The sequence below is a fragment of the Phaethon aethereus genome (genome assembly GCF_964289735.1).
Source record: "Phaethon aethereus genome assembly, chromosome: 29".
In the NCBI taxonomy this organism is placed as follows: domain Eukaryota; kingdom Metazoa; phylum Chordata; class Aves; order Phaethontiformes; family Phaethontidae; genus Phaethon; species Phaethon aethereus.
In genome coordinates, this window is record NC_138605.1 from 1,899,390 (window position 1) to 1,919,803 (window position 20,414).

Consider the following 20,414-nt stretch of genomic DNA (forward strand, 5'->3'; position numbering starts at 1 on the left):
GGGGTGAAGAAGGAACAAAAGAAAGAAAGAAAGAACTTGGGCAGGCAAAAGAGAAGAGGAAAGGAATGGAAAAAGGACAAAGAAAAGGGGAAAAAAATTAAAAAGGGAACTTTAATCCGGGTTGGGGCTGAAATCGCAGGCGGGGAGTGGGAGTTGGAGCTGGCTGGAGGGTTACTTTCGTTTCGCTTATGGAGAGATATAAGGGCAGCACCGCCCTTCCCTGCTCCTCCAAAGCGGGGCTTGGGGGGCCGGGGGGGCCAAGCAGCGGAGAAAACACCGATTTCTTTTTTAATCCGAACTTGACAGTGTTAATTGAACCGAGGGAAAGCGGGGGAATGCGGATGGGTTTGTTGTTGTTTTTTGTGGTTTTTTTTTTTACCCCCTTCTCCCCCTTCCTGGTGGAGGCTCCGTCTGTCTGCCCAGGGGGGGGCGCGGTGCCTGCTCACCCCCAGACCCTTCGGCCCCGAAGCCTCGGGGGTGCCCCGGTGGGCAGCAGCCCCTCTCCTGAGGAAAGCTGCTGGTGGTACTGGGGCCTGGAGCTGCGACAGGCAAAGAGGGACACCCCCCCTCCCCAATTACTGGGGACCGCAGGCTGGCTTTTCCTTGCCACCACTTTTTGGGGAAAAAAAAAAAATTTAAATAGCAAGAAAAACCCAAGAAAGCAGGGTCACCTCAGCAGGCAGGCTGTCCAATAGTTGTTTTTTCTTTTTTTTTTTTTTTTTGCCTTCTCCCTCTTCTGTCTCTTTTTTTTTTTTTTTATTAGGGTTATTTTTTTGTCTCCCTTCCTTCCAATCAGGGGAGAATTTCTCAAAGCGAAACCAAAAGATTTGGAAGTGGGGAAAGAGCCCGGCTGCGCGCACAGGGCAGGGCAGGGATGCAGCTCGGGCTGAGCACACACAGCACTTGCAGGGAGCAGGGCGAACATGGGAAGCATTTAGCTCCGAAAAGGTGTCAGAAAGTCAACTGGCCAGGACAGTGCTCAGACAAAGGCTTGATTTTCTGTAACCTCCTAATTTGCGACTCGACTTTCTTGTTGGTTTTTTATTGAATTATTTTTTTTTTCCCTCCGTCAGGGTAAAAAAAAAAAAAAATAAATACTCGTACAGCTTGTGGACTGCTAGTGTTAGTTTTGCTCAACGCAATTAAGTGTCTTTCCCCTGCAAGATTCAAAAGGGGAGGTGAGAGGAAAAGATATTAGCCTGCCTGGAAGGGATGTGATAGTTCATCATTTCAGAAGAGGTAATCTCCTATTAAACAAGTACCGAAGCTTATGTGGAGGCATAGGAGTCTAGCTGGAGCCTGCATAAAAGCTGCGAGATAACCTTGTAGCTGCTGAATTCAATAGCAAGGCGTGTTTTAATTCCAGTCTGGATATTTGCTCGGAGACACTGCCACTGAAAAGAAGAATATTTCAGGATATTGCTTTATTTGCCTTGCACTTTGAGTGGACTTTATTCACATAACTTTGCGTTCATCCATGGGGATGGTTTCATGTCGAGATAAGCGTGAAAGGACAATATTTTATGTGGGTTCACATCGTGTTAAATTTTATGGGGGTTCACATCGTGTTACGGGATTCTGCAGCTAAACGTGGAGAAAACCTTGTCTTAAGCCGTGTCCTTGGTCTTAAACCGTGTTTTTAGTCCCAAGCCGTGTCTTTAGTTTGCTTTAAGGTGAAGTGTCTCCAGCTCTGCTTTGTGCTGCTTAATTCTGAGACCAGCAGCCCCTGAATGAAAGGGGTTTGTATTACAAACGCTATCTGATTTTTTATTTGAGATCCCACAACAATATGGGGAGCGAATAATTCCGTGGGCTGCAGTTTTCCGTGCAAATAAAGGAAATCTTCGCCAGATATGTTTGCCTTTGTGTAACACCAACATGCACCATCCACGACTAATTTAGTGACCTTGCCTGCTCGCATTAAGGTTACAAAAACTGCTGCTACTTATTATAACTGTGTGGCTTTGGTAATTTCTGCTCGTTTTGCGGTTCGTCTGTGGTATATTCTGACATTTTATTATTTTGTTTTTCCTCTGGAAAACCTCCCCACTGACTCTGCTTTTCAGTGCTTCTCTCCCTCTGCACGCTCAGTCCTTCCTTTCTCTCTCCCTCCTTCTCTCTCTGTCTCTTTTTTTCCTTTCTCCCTCTCCCCTTCTGCATACACGTCTGCAAACAACCCCTCTTTTGTAAGGATTCTCTTTAAAATATTCCACCAAAGTAGAAAAGCCAAGCTGCTTTTTCCCCTCCACGTGTCACAGCCCACTGTATTAGCAGCCCTGCAGAGTAAGTATTTAAAAAATAGGAATAGATAAAAGAATGATGAGTGTGTGTATATTTATATATATTATATTTTTTCTCGCGAGCATAAAAATAACCGTCATTGGAGACTGGTGATTGACAGATAAATTGGTCTCGATAAAGGCCAAAGAAGACATTCTGCTCCTGCAGGAATATTTCCCTTTAAGGGCTCACATAAAGCAGGGGACTTAAAACGGAATGAGGGATAAATTCTGTGAGGGAGCGAGTCGATGACTTTTCTCTTCGAATTTGGAAAATCCGGAGTCCCTTGACAAACACCCCGCGTCATATTTTAATTTTAAAGCCTTTCCTATATTTCGAGAGGCAAACCCTATTTCTACCAGCAGCGAGGGCAGCCTTGTGCATTAAATTTTTTCGCTCGAGCCCTGTGAACTGAGGTGCAGGATTTTACCCTGGCTCAGCTGAGGGGGTAAGTTTGGAGGGGCTGGGGAGGGGGGGTGTCTCTTGGCAGCATCACTCCTCCTCGCCTTGTTTATCCCAGAATCTGCCTTAATCTCTTTTCTCCTCCTGCTCGCATTTCCCAAGCAACTTACGGGGGGAGGGGGGGGAATAAAAATTAATAATAATTGGAGAGGTTTCTGCCGTGTCCGTCCGTGGGACCTGCACAGACTGTACAGAACGCCTGTCACTGGTGAATGCTGCATCACTGGAGACACCCTGCCCACCCCCCCTGCCTGCCTGCCTCTCCCCCGGAGGAACCCCCGTCCCCTTCTGAGCCCACACTTTTCCTTCTTCTTGCAAATTTTGACCATTTTCCTCCATGTCCCCCCAGCCCTAGAAAACCCGAGGTGATGGAGAGCCCTGGAGAGCCCAGACAACCCATATTTTTGGGGGGTTCTATTTCTAAAAAAAATTATGAGCGCTTATTTTTGGTTAGGTATCTTAATTTAATTTTTTTTTCCTTCCAGAGAAATCGCCTAATTCCCTTCTTTCAAACTCCAATGGGCGTGAGCTATTTACCTACCTGTCTTTCCTTACAAAGGAAAGGTAATTCTCTCAAAATGAAGGCAGGCTATCACCGATTTTTTAACGCTCCCAACTTCTTCAATCGATTTGGTGCAAAAAGAAAAGTTTCCAGGCGTTAACAAAAAAAGAAAAAAAATAAGAACAATCATGTGCCCAGCACACATTGTTGCTTCCTCCTGATACGCAAAAGCTCTCTCATCCTCAGCTATATAGCTGAAACTCAGTCCTACGGTTTTATTTAATGAACGACACATTTATGAACAATCAAATGATCCTCGTAAAAATTTTATTGAAGGACATAAAAACATCCACGACTACTTGCCGAATAATGCAGCCTTTCACTGCAAAAGCTCAGTCTTTCCTTTTTTTTTTTTTTTTTTGGGGGGGGTGCTGGTGGTATTATTCTTTCCCCCTCCTCTTTTCAAAGATGCTCCTCATAATATATATTTTTTTTTTCCTCCTGAAGACACTTATTTCTTAAAGCAGGACTAGATGTGCCTGTGCCCCACAGATTTCCCAGCTGCTGAGCAGCCTGACGATGAGACAGCGCTGCAAAAGATGACAAAAGCCCCCTTTGCTTTTAGGTTAAAAGCTTCTCCCCCCCCAGCTCCTTTCTCCAAGTGGGGAGCCCACCTCCACCACACTTCTCCCCTCTCCCCTTCCCACCGATATTCAATTTAATGTGTCCATTAGAGGCTAGAAGCTGCAGAAGCAAAGGACAGAGACAAATTACGTCAAGAAATAGTTCCTGGACTACCTTCCACAATTACCTTCCACCTTCCTCAGCACCAGGGCAAATCTCCCCCCCGCCCCAGCCCGCGGGCAGAGCATCCCCCGGCTGAGGACCGGCCGAGCCTCCCTCCTCCCCATCTCCGCCCCATTTTCCATCGGTTTTAAGGAAAAGCCGGGTGGCGTTATTAAAAAAAAAAAAAAAAGAGAGAGAGAAAGGAAAAAAAAAAAAAAAGACCTGCGGATTGATCCACGCTATATTTTTGGGTAAATACAATCACGTGAGGGCGGGCAGCCAATGGCACACTGGGAAAGGCTGAAAAAATAATTACCTGCCCTGATTGTTCTATGAGAAGATAAAAAGTACACATACAGTTCATACAATAATCTTATGAATGTAAAAGAGGGGGGAACCATGTCGGCTTCTGGCCCCATAAGCAACTACTATGTTGACTCCTTGATAAGCCACGAGAACGAAGAGCTCTTGGCCTCCAGGTTCCCCAGCTCTGCCGCCCACCCGGCTGCTGCCCGACCGTCAGGATTAGTCCCGGACTGTGCCGACTTTCCGTCCTGCAGTTTCGCCCCCAAACCGGCCGTTTTTACCACCTCCTGGGCTCCCGTCCACTCCCAGTCCTCCGTGGGCTACCACCCCTACGCTCCCCAGGCGCCCGTGGGGGCCGAGCCCAGGTACATGCGGACTTGGCTGGAGCCCCTCGCCGGGGCCGTCTCCTTCCCGGCCTTCGCCCCCGGTGCTCGCCCCTACGGCCTGAAGCCCGACGCCTTCCCCGGGCGGCGGGGGGAGTGCGGCCCCGCCGACGGCCGCGGCTACGCGGACTACATGTACGGGGCTCCGGGGGAGCTGCGAGACAGAGCCGCGCAGACAATTCCTTCCCCGGAGTCCGAAGCCATCGCTTCCAGCAAACACAAAGAAGAAAAGCACGAATTAGACCCTAGTAAGTCGAAGTCATTCTTGTTTACGACCGGGGAGGCATTACGGCTTCCAGGACCCTACTCAATAAAATGAAATTACCTTAGAGAGCCCGACCCTAAAACTCCAGATACGCAGGAAGATCTGGGGGTTTGAGCGAGTCCGCCTAGCAGAGCCGGAGAGCGAATATCTGTACTTTCTTTGGGGCTCTTTAGTATTTTCTTTTTCTTTTTTTTTTTCTTTTTTTCCTTTTTTGTGTTTTTTTTTTTTTTTTCAGGGGAGGGGGAGGCTGTTGGCTGCTTTGATCAAATATTCATCGCCTTCCACCGGGGGGAATTAAAAAAAAATAATATAAATATAGAGAGAAGGAGAGTGCGTGTGTGAGAGGGAGCGAGAGGGGGGAAGGCAGAGGGAGAAGCCTCTTCGCTTTCAAATATTTCCACTTTCAAAGAACAAGGAAGAGTTGTAGCTGGCTGGAAGTGAGCGTATTGATGTGGGTTTTTTGGGGGGAGGGGAAAGGAATATCTCTGGGTAAATGCAGAGGTGTCTCTTTATCTATTTTAAAAATCAATAAAAGCTCCACCGGTGCAATTATTCATAAAATGCTCCAACACGTGGGAATAAATGAAAAGGTGGGTGCCCTGGGCGGGGGGCCGGGGGTGGGTGGTGGGTGTGTAGGGGAGAAGGAAGGAGGAAAATTGGAATTGTAAAGGCATAAACTCAGCGTTGTGGAGGTAGCTGAGGGCAGAAGGCAGCGAGTGCAGGACATTGGACCATACACTTGAGGAAACATCTCCTGCAGCCCAAGTGAGGGGGGCGGGAGGGGGGGCAACTCAGAAAAAAACCCCGAAAACCCAAGCCAGCCGTCAGGAAAGCTGGAACGTTGCAGGGGCAGGAGTCAGGTAGCCGCCAGCATCACCCTCACCTCCAGCCTGCAGCGCGGGGGAGCCCGGACCCCAGCTCTGCGGAGGGGGGCAACTCCTGGGGGGGTGAGGACAGGGGGTCAGCTCAGCTCCGGGGATTTAAAAAAAACCCCAAACCCAAACCCAAAAACTACCCCAAAACCCTCCTGGTCAAACCCTCCCGGAGAGGAGCTCAGCATCCTCGTGGGGGGGACACGTAGGGGAGGGGGGATGCGGGGTACCCCCGCAGCCGCTCGGCCGTGCCCTGGGTTTGGTGGGACCCCCCCCGGCCTAAGATGCGGGTGATTCCCGAGCGATAAAGCTGGGTGTCAGCAGATGGGAGCACCTTGGTGCCTCGGTATCTGGCTCTCTATCTCGGGCAGGCGCTCACACCTCTATTTATGACAGGCGGGATGGTGCCAGGCACCCTCGTGATAAAAATAAGTCGAGGAATCAGGGGGTGAAAGTCTCCCTTTGCTGGCAGGCAGCTGCCTAAAACGGGCAGAGGGGAAAACCTTTTCCCAAGGAACGGAACGATGGGTTTGCTCCCCTGACCGAGCGGGGATGTGGCAGCAGCGTGGAAGGTCCTTTAGGCTAAAGGGGGGGAGGGAAAAAAAAAAAAAAAAGCCAATTTCTGGGAGCCAGTGGGACATCTCCCGTGTCATCCTTAAGATATTAAAAAAACAAACTCGGCTTTCCAGGTCTGGGGAAGCTTCTAGGGAAAGTGTTGGAGAGCTGAGGTTGTAAAAAGAGTTTATGGGCCTATGAAATGGTGGGAATTTTGACTTTTTATGACTATGTTCTTAGATTACTGCTAGTAGCAGTCATGTGGATAATTATTATTTTAAACCCATTGCTACAGTTTTATTTACTGAAACTTTTATGTGAGAACAGCAGCAAAAGAAAAGGAAATGACCCCTCCAAAATAAACAGATTAAACTCTTCTGAAGGTCACTTAAAATATTTAGGTAAGATCTGCTAATTAAACAGGTTTCTTTCTATAGATACACCAGGGCGTGGAGGGGGGGAGGGAAGAAAGGCCAGCTGTATACACTGATTTTTTCCCCCCCCAAAAAATATAAAAATCTTCTTTCTCAGACAATCCCGTCGCAAATTGGATTCATGCGCGCTCCACGAGGAAGAAAAGATGTCCTTACACAAAGTATCAGACCCTGGAACTGGAAAAAGAGTTTTTATTCAATATGTACCTTACACGGGACCGGAGGTACGAAGTAGCCAGAGTCCTTAATCTCACTGAACGCCAAGTCAAAATCTGGTTTCAGAACAGGCGAATGAAAATGAAGAAAATGAATAAAGAAAAAACCGATAAAGAACAGCAATAAAGTTGGCAAAGTCCAGTCAATGAGAAACGAGGGTGGAGAGAAAAAAAAAAAAAAGAAAGAAAGAAAAAAAAAGAGGCTGTTTTTGGGGGTTGAAATGTTTCTGACTTTGAATGTGCGGATGAATGTTTAGCGTTATAGGCAAACACAGCAAGCGTTTTGGGACACGAGTCTTTTCTAAAATGCAACTGAATAAAAGAAAGATGTTTGGGGGGTTTGTTTTCTCTTCCTTTCTTCTTCCTTGTTTTGTCCTCCTCAGAAAACAAACACAAGAAGTACTTGAATTTTTTTTTTTTAGTATTTTATTTCATAAATTAAACTTATCCAGTATTTTTATTTTTTAATTCCGCGAGCTCGTGAGTGAATATTTTGTACAAAAGAGAGGAAAAAGAGAAAAAAAAAAAAGACTGAAGGGAATATGGCTCAATGATGTTCTGTCATGGTGTTGAACGTTTCTGCTGTACTTATTTGTGTATTTTATTCTCGTCTCAGAACCGTTCTGTAATATTGTTATGTTCGCTATTGTAGAGCAGCTCTATGTAAATATACCTAACGTCACGGGAAAAAAAAAGAAGAAAAAAGAAAAAAAATCAGTATGTAGGTGTCTTTTTATTTAAAGCCCTTTGCAGAGGAGCAGCCCCGGGGCTTTGCCGGCCGGTGCCGGTGCCGGTGCCTCGGCGGGGCGGACCCGAGCATCCCCGCAGCCGGAGGAGAGCGGAGATTTCTGCTTCCTTCCCCAGCACTTTTCTATTTCAGAGTACCATAATAAAAAGGCGCTGAGGTAAGGGTTATATGTGCCATCAATTTTTAGATTGGGATAATTAATTGTACTAATTTATGACCCCAGGCAATCGAAGGATATGTAAAAAAGGCTAAATATGGATGCTGGGAATAGAGGAGCTGGCAAAGGCATCCGCTCTCTGCCATCCACTCAGGGGGAGCTGCTGCCTTATCGATGGGTTGCCAAAACTTGGAGGGTTGCTGGAAGTGCTGCTTCTCGCAAGACAACCCAGGAAAAGGGGGAACCCCCCCCAATAAAAAAATAAATGTCGGGGGTGGAGAAGGGCTGAGGGGGAAGAAAGAGCAGGGGGATAAAGAAAGAAATGGGTGGTGGCGATGAGGCAGCCTGCAAATTTTCGGGGTAAAAGGAAAAAAAAAAAAGGCAAAAAAGTAGACACCCCCCCCTCCCTTCGCCCTACCCGGGGGAGAATATTAAAAAAAAAAAGGGGGGGGGGGGGGAGAAGGGTTGTTGGCTGCGGAAAGGTCAAACCCCGCCGTCCTGCCAGGGCGAGATGGGGCTGGTGGCTTGCGCAGAGGCGAGAAAATACGCAGCCCACAGCGCACGGAGCCGCGGTTATCGATGGCTCCTTCTCTGGGCGCTCCCCAGGCTGCTGAATGAGGAGCAAGAGGCAGGAGATTGTATAAAAAATGAGCAGCGAGGGATGTTTAATCATAAAAACTTGTTATAGGTCCCTTTCTTTAATGAAATGAGTGGAGCAGCGTTTTAATCTTCCTAATCAAAACCAGATCAGGCGAGCGGGATACGTTTGTCGCCCTCGTCCCAGTTCCTCCGAAATAAAAAAATCTGGAAGCGATTACTTCTGCTGATCTCATAAAATATTGCTCTTTAATATTTCTTGCTGAAGCATTTGGAGGTTTCTTTTCCTTCCCCTGATTTGTGTCCTCGCTTTTAAAGCGGGGTCTATTTTTGTCACCGGAGGGGGACAGGCGCACCGCGGTCTATCAGCAGAGACATCCCTGGAGCAGAGGAAGCTAAAAAGCCCTTTTACAATCCCAGTTTTGTGCTAGGTCTGTTTGGAAAAACCTTAACGAGCGCAATGAAATGGTCAGGTTAGAAAACATTTTAGCAGAGCGAAAGATTTATGGACCAAAAAAAAAAAAAAAGGGGGAAATCGTTCCACCTAAGTCATGACAATATATTTTTTTATTTATTATTATTATTATCATTATTTTCCCTCCCGTCTGCTTCTCTCCCTTCCTTCGTCCCGCCTTAAATAAAGCATAAAACCCTGCAGGGTCGAGAAGCGGCTCGCCCACGTCCTCTTCGCGAGAGGGGAGAAATCATCCTCCGTTTTTATCATGATGAATTAAGAGGGGGAAACAAAAAATAATTAAAAAAAAAAAAAAAATCCCGACCATCATTCGGACAGGAGTTTGGAGGCAGTTTCGGACCCGGCTCTCTGGAGGGGCTTGTCAGGAGCGTTTAGCGATGTTGAAAAGACATGATGTATGGAAGTTCATTTTGGCCCCCCTTTCATTCAAGCGGATCTCATTTCCAGTGCGACCACAGCCTGCTCCCTCCCCCTATGCCCCCCCCTCCCTCCCCAGCCCCTCTCCGCCCAGACCCCCATTAGAGCCGGCGGGCAGCGCAGGAGATGCCCCTTTGTCTCCACCGAGCTGCTGGTTGGGGCTTTCTTTTGTTGGTGGTGGGGTGGGTTGGGTTAAAATCCTGCCGCAGTTTTAGTTCATGTGCAAGGCCCCCGGTATCCTCAGCGCCCCCCCGCCCCCCGCCCCGTCCCCCGGTGAAGGGTTACACCAGTTATAAAATGCCATTTGGCCCTGCTGGGAGGCTGCGCTGGTGCGGCTCAGCCATTGAATTTCTCCTCCACAACAGCCAGCGGAGGGGGGGGGGCGGGAAACCACACCACAAAAAACCCCCAAAACCACCCCAGTGTGGCTCAAAATAAATAATAATAATTTTAAAAAATAAAATAAAATAAATTAAACTGCGGCTCGCCGCCAGCAGCACACCCTGTGGCCAGCCTTTCCCCGGATTCATGTATCAAAATGCTCCAATTTCGGCATTCTTTGACATATGGCGCGTGTGTGCAGACGCATACTGATACAGCTATTGTGTGCCGGCGCTTGTGAACATGCACATGTATTTCTGCCCGGGGAGAGATGCGCTTATAGCTCTCGGAGAGGAAAAAAAACCCAATATATATATATATATATATAGGGATCTATATGAGGTTCTGGGGGTATTTTTTTTTTTTCGGGGGTGTGCGTGCCGGATTTCAAATCTGCCCTTTTGTAAGGCACACAAAACCGACAGGACCCTCCAGCTGTCCATAGGTACATTTCCGCAGCCAAAAAAATGCCACTTTTACAACTCTGTTTGTCTCCCTGCTATGCGGGGCTGAATAGGACCGAACAAAACAGGACCCTAGATCTGGCTAGACGTCTGGCTTTAATTGCTTTATGGTTTAAATAAGGTGGGTGCTCTTCTCTTTGAAACCGGATTATTGGAATGTTTTGTCTACAAGCTACAAACAACAGACCCCCCTCGGACGAGGGGAGGTTAAAAAAAAAAGAGAAAAAAAAAAAAGAAAATCAAACCCCAGCTCGAAACCAAAACTGATAAAAGCGTGGAGGTGGGGAGGGGGGTGGCACATCTGGTGGGTTGGTTTGGTCCCGCGTGCGTGTGCTGCTTTTGGTTTTTCGCTATTTTTATGGGTGAGAAAAAGGGGAAACGGGGAAAAAAACCCACAAAGGTGGTGGAAATGGCTTTTTTCCTAGAAAAATCCTGCCCGCGCTTCAGTGTTTAAATAGGGGTGGGCGCACCGCGGGGCGCCGGTAAGGGATTGTCGGGTATAACGCGCCGGCGGTAATCCGCGGGGACCGGCGGAGACACCCCCCCCCCGCCCCCGGGGCCGCGTTGCTGCGCCCCGGCGCGGCCGCGAGATGGCGCTGTTGCCCAATGTTAGCGCCCGCGGCTCCCCCGCACCCGCGGAAGTGGCTCCGCGCCCGGGGATGGCAAAACGGGGGGGAGCGGAGCTGCCTGGCTTCACCCCCCCCACACACATCCCACATACCGTGCTGAAAACCCCCAGAAATAGCTTTTTTTAATTTTTTTTTTTTTTTTCCGCGGGGGGCGCGGAGCGGCGCTCAGGGCTGGCATCTGACGGCGCGGGGAGCGCATAAATGCATAAAAATGCTTGCACAGAGAAATTGCCTATTTTGAAGTGGTTGTGGGTGGGTTGTTTGGTTTTTTTTTCCCCCTCCCTTTCTCTTTATTTACGCACGTCACGTATCTCTCCAAAGCCTCCTCATTTTGGGGTGGGGAAGGAAGGAATGACATTTTTCAGTGAAGGTCAGGGCAAAAGGAGGGAGGGGGGGGGATATAAAATAAACTCCGGGAGGGTACAATAAAAAAAGTACAATACAGCCACACCGATAAAGCTACATTCAAGCGCATGCACCCGCAAGACACATCATCCCCCCTCCATCCCCACACCTAAACCCGGCCAAAACAGTAAAGACAAAGAGCAGCACTTTCCCCAGACAGTAAATGTCAAGATATTTTCCTTAAAAAGAAGCAGGCAATTGCATATATCTTATTTCATGAAATCTGGGAGGGGGTGGTGGGTCCTTTCTTTCACAGCCCCTGAAGGCAAACATTTATTTCCCAGCCTAAGGTAGGATTCTGGAAGACTCGCTGCACCTTTCCTTACTGCATCCAGGGATGACGATTGGAAAAATGCAGCAGTTTTTCCCAAACGCAGCCCGAACTGCCCAAATCTGACGACTTAAATTTTTATTTTTGCCCTTTTAAGTTGCAGGGCTGCCTTTATCGCATAGGCAGGCGCTGGGCTTTTAAAAATAGAAATGTTATTGATTAGAGGAGGAAAATGTTCACCTATTAGCTGTTAATTAAGGATCCTCTGTCCCTAGTTGCTCTTTTCTTCATTTGGGGGGGAAGAATTCTCTAGGGAAGGGGTAATCTGGGGAAGGGGGGACCAGGTGGGTGAGTTCTCCTGTAAAAATGAATATGGTCATCGTGCCGTCCTTGAGATTATGCGGGTATGAAGACTATTTCTTCACAGCAAACATAGCTTGATTTTTAAAAATATTTTCACAATAGGGCAGCGGAAAAATCACTGTTCTCCTGCATAGTTCATTGTCTGCTTACGGGGAGGAAAAACCCACCACATGCAGCCTTTCTAAATGGAAAAATACACCCTCGATATATGAAAATCTAATAAAGGTGGACTGGGGGGCTACTGGGGTCTTTTCTTCTTCTTGGGAAAGTGTCTGAAAAAAATTTCAAAAATACAGTTTCAACCCCACCGGAGGTTTGAGCCACCCCATGCCTCAAAAAAAAAAGAAAAAAAAAAAAAAGAGCGAGAATGTGACCTTTACTGGGCAGAAAAACACACCTCAAAACAGCTTGGCGAGCGTAGCTGAGATGGTATTTTTCTCCCTCCACACTTGAAATTGGTCGGAGTCACCCAGGTCTCTTCTGAAAATAATTAGGTTGCTTTTTTTTTAGGGGGAAGAACATGAGGGAAAGATTTGAAGGTCTGTAGACTTTTGAGGGAAACACGGGGACTGTTAATAACACTATGTCATTTACTGGGTTTGATAATTTTTGCGGCTTTACAGAAAATATTCATTTACGACGTGTTGATGTCGTGTGTGTCGTCGTGTGTGTGTGCGTCGTCGTCGTCCCCCCCCCCCCGACCCGAAAAATTAACACGAATGCTGGTGATTTGATGTGATTTTTTAATGAGCTGAGTTCCTTCATGCAGTCGTAAAAATGAAGTGTCCGAAGTGAAAGGTTGCAGTGAGTGGTCACGGTGCAAAAAGTGGGGGCGAGGGGCACAAACACCCCTTGCAAGAGGAAAAAAAGGGGGAAATCGCTATGTTGAATAGGGAAACAATCAAAAAATAAAGAAATAATAATACAAAAAAGGTCGATGGTTATTTTTTACAGGCATGCACAAAAGGGAGTACATACTTTCTGTCTCACTTTGCCTCTCTTGCGTCCAGAGTAGCTCTCTTTAAGCAATGGTCTACTTTATTCCCTTGGAAAGACGCTTCCCTGTTATTTCCAGCCGTGGATTTTCGGTGGTTGGTTTGAAAGGAAGCAAGCGGAGAGGGGGGGAAATAAATAATAAATAACTCCCCATAATTTTCTGCCTTTATTTTCTTTAAAGAAGGACAGCAAGAAGCAGCCAATCAATACGGAGACGCTTCCCTCGCCCGCTCGCTCCCGTTTTGCTTTTGTTTGCTTGTTTGATCCCAATCTTCCAACCACCATCACCACAATAACAACAACACACGCACACCCCCCCAAAAAAGCCAAAAAAAAAAAAAAAAAAGAAAATAAAAGAAAAGGAAAGGAATCTGGGCTCAGTGTCTCCAACCACGCCAGAAACCCCCTCCTCTTTCTGCCTCCCCTCTAGGTGGGACCAAGCCCACCCTCGCAGCCCCCCCAAACCCCAACACAATGACAACAACAACAACAACAACACCAGGGGCACCCCCACCATCCTCCCTGGCAAACGGGTGACCCCCTGGGATGAGGAGGGGGGGGTGATGCTGAGCACTAGAATAAGCTCACCCCGAATTTTTTTGGGGGGAGGACGGGGGTGATGGGGAGGGCAAGGGGGGGCTGCTTGGGCTCCCTTTACCTGTTGAGGTTACCTAGGCTGACCTCCCAGCGCATGTATTTGCTGCCATCAGTGAAGAGGCTGCTGCTGGGAAAAAAAAAAAGGGGGGGGGGGTGTTGGATATTAATGCGCACCTTCACCCTCCTCCACACCATTAGGTGTGGGTGTCCCCCCCCTCTCCGGAGGGTTGTGTGTGTGTGTGTGTGTGTGTGTGTGTCCCGGCATACACCACCTTTTCCTCTATATCTCGGCACCCCCCCCCCCCGAGAAAAAAAAAAAAGCGCCCCAAAACGCTGTCATTTGGCTGGCAGGCTGTCTCAGCGTGGCGGAGGGATGTGTACATATCGCGTGTGAGGGGAGAGAGGAGGGAAAAAAAAAAAAAAAAAGAAGAAGAAAAAAAAAAAAAAAGCCACACCACCGGGATTTTGAGGAATTTGCCTGTGGTGTTAAAGGGAAGGAGCAGAGTTACAGAGAAATTGAGAGAGAGAGCTCTACCTACCGACAGATTACAAGAGAAGTCAAGAGCACCGAGAACCAACCGTACAGACACACAGAGGCACCATGAAACGCCTTTGAGATCGCATTAAAAAAAAAAAAAAGCCACTAAAAAGCAGGACTTGAGACAGTCCAGGGACAATCTCGCACTAATCTAGAATTAAAGCCGTCTTTTTTTTTTTTCCTTTTTTTCCTCTTTTTTTTTTTTTTTTTTTTTTTTTTTTTTATGCGAGGGTCATGAGTTCCTACTTTGTAAATCCTCTCTTTTCCAAGTACAAAGGCGGTGAATCGCTGGAGCCAACTTACTACGACTGCAGATTTCCACAAAGTGTTAGCAGGAGCCATGCTCTCGTGTATGGTCCGGGCACTACTGCTCCCACCTTCCAGCACCCTTCACACCACGTCCAAGAGTTTTTCCACCACGGAACCTCCAGCATCTCCAACTCTGGATACCAGCAAAACCCATGCGCCTTGGCGTGTCACGGAGACGCTTCTAAATTCTATGGATATGAAGCTCTACCGAGGCAATCGCTTTATGGTGCTCAGCAAGAGACGACTGTTGTACAATATCCTGACTGTAAATCGTCTTCCAACAGTAACTCTAGCGAGGGACAAGGGCATTTAAATCAAAATTCGTCTCCCAGTCTCATGTTCCCATGGATGAGACCTCACGGTTAGGACCTTTTTTTCCTCCTCCTTAAATGTTTTCCTTTATTTCTCTCTCTCGCTCTCTCCCTCTCTCCTCTCTCTCTGTCTATCTGTCTATCTATATATATATGTATGCATATACAAGCACAAACATATGTCTAGAGATATAAACATGCACATACACACATATGCGTACATATATATATACGTAAAAATATAAATATAAGAGGGGCAGCTGTGAACTATGAAAGAAATGGCAGGTTTGTGCTAATGTTTCTTCTTTTTAGGAAGACCTTTGAAAGCAAACAAGACAGCAGTTACTAGAGAGCCAGCAAGGTGATTCCCTGCAAAAGGCTTAAATCACAATAAAGTAAAACTTGTTTTTTATTGCTTGCCTTGAGGATAGGCAATAAGATACAGCTCCCACGAGGTTATTTGCATGTTGATAATACACTGCTCTTTAAAATGTCATATAGCCTTTCATAACCGCTGGGAGACGAAGCCTGAAAGGTGGGAACTTGTATAAGTATTACTAATACTTTACATCTGTTTCTTAAAGCCTAGAGATAAAAGTTTAAACAGAAAAGGAAACTTAGCTCAGAGCTATGGGGTGGGGTGGAGGAGAACAGGCTGCCGTCCTGGGTTAAAAAAAAAAAAAAAAAGGGGGTGGGAAATTCAAAATAATTTGGGCTGAATGGAACTTCGCTCATGTGAAGTCCAGATAATTGCAGAGAAACCGAAATACTTCAAAGTACAAGTTTCCCCCACCTAAGGACCAAGGTTGTCTAGAAGCCTTGTTAATTCAAAACATGTGAAGGTTAGTGTTAATTTTAAGGACAATCAGAGCCCCAAAGTTTTCCCCCCCCTACCCCCACCAAAATTTAACAACCAAAAAAAAAAAAAAAGAGAAAATAGAAAGGAGTTCTGGCTAATGTAGAGAGGATGTGGCCCAGAGGCTGGGAGATAGAGGCAGAGGAAAACACGTTATTTATCTAAGCTTTGACCTAGAGGTAGTCTCAAGGATGCAATCATTTCAAACTGGAGCTCTTTTTTTTTTTTTTTTTTTTGCAAATAGATTGTTTTTCTCATTAAGAAAGGACCGTGCAGAAGGAAGTGCAGGGGCTCAGCTGCACATACCTCAGTCCTCTTTCTTTCTTTTTTTGGCTACTGCTGCAAATGTCCATCTCGACTTGCTTCAAACACAATCTCTGTGTTTGCACAGGCAAATATCCATCTCTGCTGCGTGTGCTTTACAGGCACACAGCCCTAACCGACAGGGAGAGGGGATTTCATGGAAAATTCAAATTCTCAGGGCGTAAATACTAGCAAAAGAGATGACCCTGAGGCTGTATTTTGGGACGAATATTTGGAAAAGGAAACAAGAGTTGGGCATTTTGAGGAAAAGGGAGAAAGAAAGAGAGAGAGAAGGAGAGAAAGGGAGAAAGAGGGAATGAGAGAAAGGAGGGGGGAAGAGTGGGAGAGAGAAAGAAAGAAAGAGAGAAATAATGAAAGAAAGAGAGAAAGAGAGAAAGAAAGAAAAGAAAGAGAGAAAGAAAGAAAAGAAAGAAAGGAAGGAAGGAAGAAAAGGAAGAAAGAAAAGAAAGGAAGACAGAAAGAAGGATAGAGAAAGGAAGAAAGAAAAAGGAATGGGGAGAAGGAGAAAGGCTGGAGAGGTTTTTATGCTGAACAATGCACCTTTCATAGGAAAATATATATTTTTTAGAAATTGGAGCTGCCCAGCAGGACTCACCATCCAGAATCACCTTTTAGGAAACTGGAAAGGTCTCTTTTGTGAATGAGCTTGACACACACCTCCCTGCACCCAGCCAAGCAGCCAGAGCTGAACACTCCCCAGAAGAGCCAGGGGAAGGCAGCTGCCTATCAGTATTAATAGCAATATCAGCCCTGTGATTATTAATAATAACCCATCGACTTTCCTTTAGTGCCTTTAATATGCAAAGGGTTGAGAGGGGCTTTTTTTTTTTTTTTTTGGCGGGGGCAGCAGTTCCTTTAGGAAAAATTGAGGCAAGGGGGGCTGGAGGGAAGGGGGGGGGGAGCAGAGCCTCCAAAGTGGGGAGAATTAAGAAGTTATTTGATGTTTGTGTCCTACAGCTCCCGGAAGACGCAGTGGCAGACAAACTTACAGCCGGTACCAGACCCTGGAGTTAGAAAAGGAGTTCCTCTTCAACCCGTATTTGACACGGAAGCGGCGGATTGAGGTCTCTCACGCCCTGGGACTGACCGAGAGACAAGTGAAGATCTGGTTCCAGAACAGGAGGATGAAGTGGAAAAAAGAAAACAATAAAGATAAGCTGCCGGGGGCCAGGGACGAGGAGAAAACGGAAGAAGAAGGGAATGAAGAAGAGGAAAAAGAAGAGGAGGAAAAAGAAGAAAGCAAGGACTGAGTTCTCAGCCCCTTGAAGTCTCGTTTTATGGCAGATGATAAATCGAGATGTTTACGACGGTCATTTGCTTTTATAGAGTATAGAATGGAGAGGCTCACACAGCAGTAACTACCTGTCAAACAGTTGTAGCCTTTTTTATTGTCATAGAAACTTCCCCTGCTTCCCCCCCCCCTTTTTTTTTAATAGCTGCGTTTTTAGTTCAATAAATACATAGTTGGCTTGACTGCAAGAGCAGGGGAAAAAAAAATTAAAAAAAAAATATTAAATGTCCCAGCAAAGCAAAACCAACCCCCAGCAGTCCTAAACCAAGCCTGGAAGCAAATGTCACTGCTGGTCCCCTGCTCCCTCCGCTCCCGCCTGCGAAGCTGCACACACGGATGGGTGCAGCATATGTATTTATGTGAACAGCTTTGACTTTGCCTTTTTGTTGTTGTTTTTTTTTTTTTTTTTAAAAAAAAAAAAAAAAAGCTTGGTTTTGCCTCTCCCGAATGACCCTAGGGGAAGTGCCAGGGTGCTTCCAGTTTCCTTAGCTTGTTTGTGTAGTGTCTGTCTATCTGTGGAGATCTCCATTCCTACCAGCCATTTATCACTTCCCTCGGAGGGGCCATTCCTGCGGCCCCTGCCAGATAAGAAGAGGAGCTTGGAGGGTGAGCATACCTGGTAGCGCCCGCAAACACCCCCACCCCGTACACCCCCCCCATTTCTATAGGACTGAGGCTTGTATATACCTTGATAGGCCAAAATACGCAACCCAACCCCTTTTTCTATAGGCGCTGTTTACCCTTTGCCTGTGTGAGCACTCGAAATTCTTCACGTACTACCTAAAGGGAAAACCTGCAATAATTATCAAATCTATTATCAACAAGGGGCTTACGTATCCTAAAATTTTACTTGGTCAGAATTTATTTAAGAGAGAGAGCGAGCTGTGTTTCTGCCCTGATGCAAGCTACTAAGTAGCATAAAATAATAATAAAAATACAATAAAAAAACCCAACCAACCTTGTATTGTACTTTATCACTACCTATAGAAGGAGTCATGCTTTGAAAGTATTTGTAATGCGGTTTTATTGTCGTTTGTTGCTGCTTATTTTCTTGGAAAAAAAAAAAAATCCCAACAACTGAAACTGCCTAGTTGAGAACGCACAGTATTGTATTATTTTATTGTGCTTATAAAGTAGTGTAGAACTAAATTGCACTGAATGTATAGTTATCTATTTGTCTTGACTTATCTGTTAATGCAACATGCTCGAAACAAAAAAAAAAATCGTCATTTGTTTTATGTAAAAGCATAGTTCTGCGTGTTCAAACTCTGAATGTAGCAATTACCGCCAGAAAAAAAAAAAAGAAAAAGAAAAAGAAAAAAACCCCCCACATTTCTGGACACCGTGGATTTGTATTGTATACGTGAGACATTACTTAAATAATAATAATTATAATAATAATAATAATAATAAAAGATTTTAAAAGGACTGCGTTGCCTACAGTGCTATATCTCTATTTTAAAGCACCCACACCTACACATCACTCACAGTGGGCTCTGACTAATATTTCATCCTTCAAATCATCTTTGGCACGCTTCAAAAACCAAAGCTCATCTTTATTTGGGAGGAAATCAGAACATTTTGGCTCAACCGCCAGCAACGGAGGTGGCTGGGGCAGGGGGGAGGATTCCCTCTCCTGCTTCCCTGCCCAGAGCGGGGGCATTTCACTGCTGCAATGGCAAAATGCTCATTAAAAATGGCAACGTCGCTGCTTAATTATCCGACCGAAGCTGTAGGTCCGTCAGCAAAAAATAATAATCCTAATAAAATAAAATCTTGCAATGACTCCAGCACTGTCAAGTCTGTCTTTGCTGTGGGGAAGGCTTTTTCGTGGGATGGGCAGGAGGGGAATGAAGTGGGTAAAAAAGGGATGTGCGGTCGGATTTGTCCTTCTCCCAGCTGGGAAATGGCACCTGAAAGGTGGGGAGGGTGCAAATCCCTGGTCCTGGGCTCCAAAAAAAAAACCCTCTCCTTGCTCGGGCCAGGCTGGCGCTGGGACAGGGTCGCCGTTTTCCCCCCGTTCCTGGGGGCAAACCGGTGCTCGCAGGCGATCGCTACCGAGAGGTTGAGAGACCGGAGCGGGGGCGGGGGGACGTGAGGTGCGCGTTAACCCCCCCCCTGCAACCCCGCCGCAGGGGTCTGGGCACCAGGCGGGCTCGGGACGCTGTGGCAGCACATTTCCCTATAGGAAACCAGCGCGAAACACGCCAAAAAAAAGGAAAAAAAAAAAAAAAAAGAAAGAAGAAGTTGGCAAGAAAGCAGTTTATTTATTTATATATTCCCCCGCCCCGGGCACAAAGTCCCTTTTACTCTCCCCCAAATTCATACCTTCTTCCCCATGGACACCACCTCTAACGTATCACATCCTTTTATTTTACTACCACTACGACTATTATTATTATTATTAATAATAATAATATAATATCATACCTTATCTTATCTCATCTCATCCTATCTTATTGTATTGTATTTTATTTTATTTTATTTTATTTTATTTACAGCAAAACCTGGCCGTGATGCCTTCAGGTCTCTCTTCTACTTCTCGGATAGGAGATGAACTTTATAAATATTTCTCTTTACCACCAGCCTCATTTCGCTGAACGAGGTCTATTGATCTGTAAAACCGGGTCTATCTCTTTTTTTTTTTTTTCCCTCTCCCTGCTGATAAATGGACTGCATCATCTAGAGCCCAGGGATGCAGAAGTAGACGGGATGTTTACCCAGATATTGTAGATAAGGCAGCACAAGGCTCCTCACACGCAGCCTGATGCGCTGAGCTATGTCTGGAGGCTCCTCTGTGGGCTTCAGACATTCTTAACCCAAAACCCACCAAGCTTAAAGGATTTAAATGCCTCAGGGCTTGAAATTGCTGGACTCTGCCCGGCGGGGCTGGAAAAAGAAGGGGAAAAAAGAATGGGGGGGAGAAAAAAAAAAAAAAGGAGAAATAGAGAAGTTGTGCGGCGCGCAGGAAAACGGGACGCGGGTGGGTGCCCCCACACCCACTTCTTCGCCCCTTTTTCCCCCCTATTTGCAGCGCGGGTCGCACGCCCCTGCAATGCCAGGGTGAAATGGGGCTGGGGGGGAACCCCACGGAAAATGGCATCAGCGGGGTCGGATCCTGCCCGGGGATGGGGCTGAGCGCCCGCGTGTGCAAGGCGTGTGTGCAGCTCCCGTGGGTGCCCACTCCCGAATTGCACAAAATCCCAATACGGGCAGATTTCCCCT

General features: G+C 46.5%; 2 protein-coding genes across 2 annotated transcripts; both read left to right on the forward strand.

Moving 5' to 3' along the window:
- Window positions 1-2,983: 2,983 nt before the first annotated feature.
- Window positions 2,984-10,087, forward strand: HOXC9 (homeobox C9). Its single transcript, XM_082011903.1, has 2 exons — window positions 2,984-4,967; window positions 6,943-10,087. The coding sequence occupies exons 1-2, from the start codon at window positions 4,406-4,408 to the stop codon at window positions 7,185-7,187; spliced, it is 807 nt and encodes a 268-aa protein (XP_081868029.1). The 5' UTR covers window positions 2,984-4,405; the 3' UTR covers window positions 7,188-10,087.
- A 2,604-nt stretch (window positions 10,088-12,691) lies between these two features.
- HOXC8 (homeobox C8) lies at window positions 12,692-18,764 on the forward strand. The gene is made up of 2 exons (XM_082011906.1): window positions 12,692-14,768; window positions 16,856-18,764. Exons 1-2 carry the CDS (start codon window positions 14,333-14,335, stop codon window positions 17,146-17,148), a joined length of 729 nt encoding a protein of 242 aa, XP_081868032.1. The 5' UTR covers window positions 12,692-14,332; the 3' UTR covers window positions 17,149-18,764.
- Window positions 18,765-20,414: the final 1,650 nt, after the last annotated feature.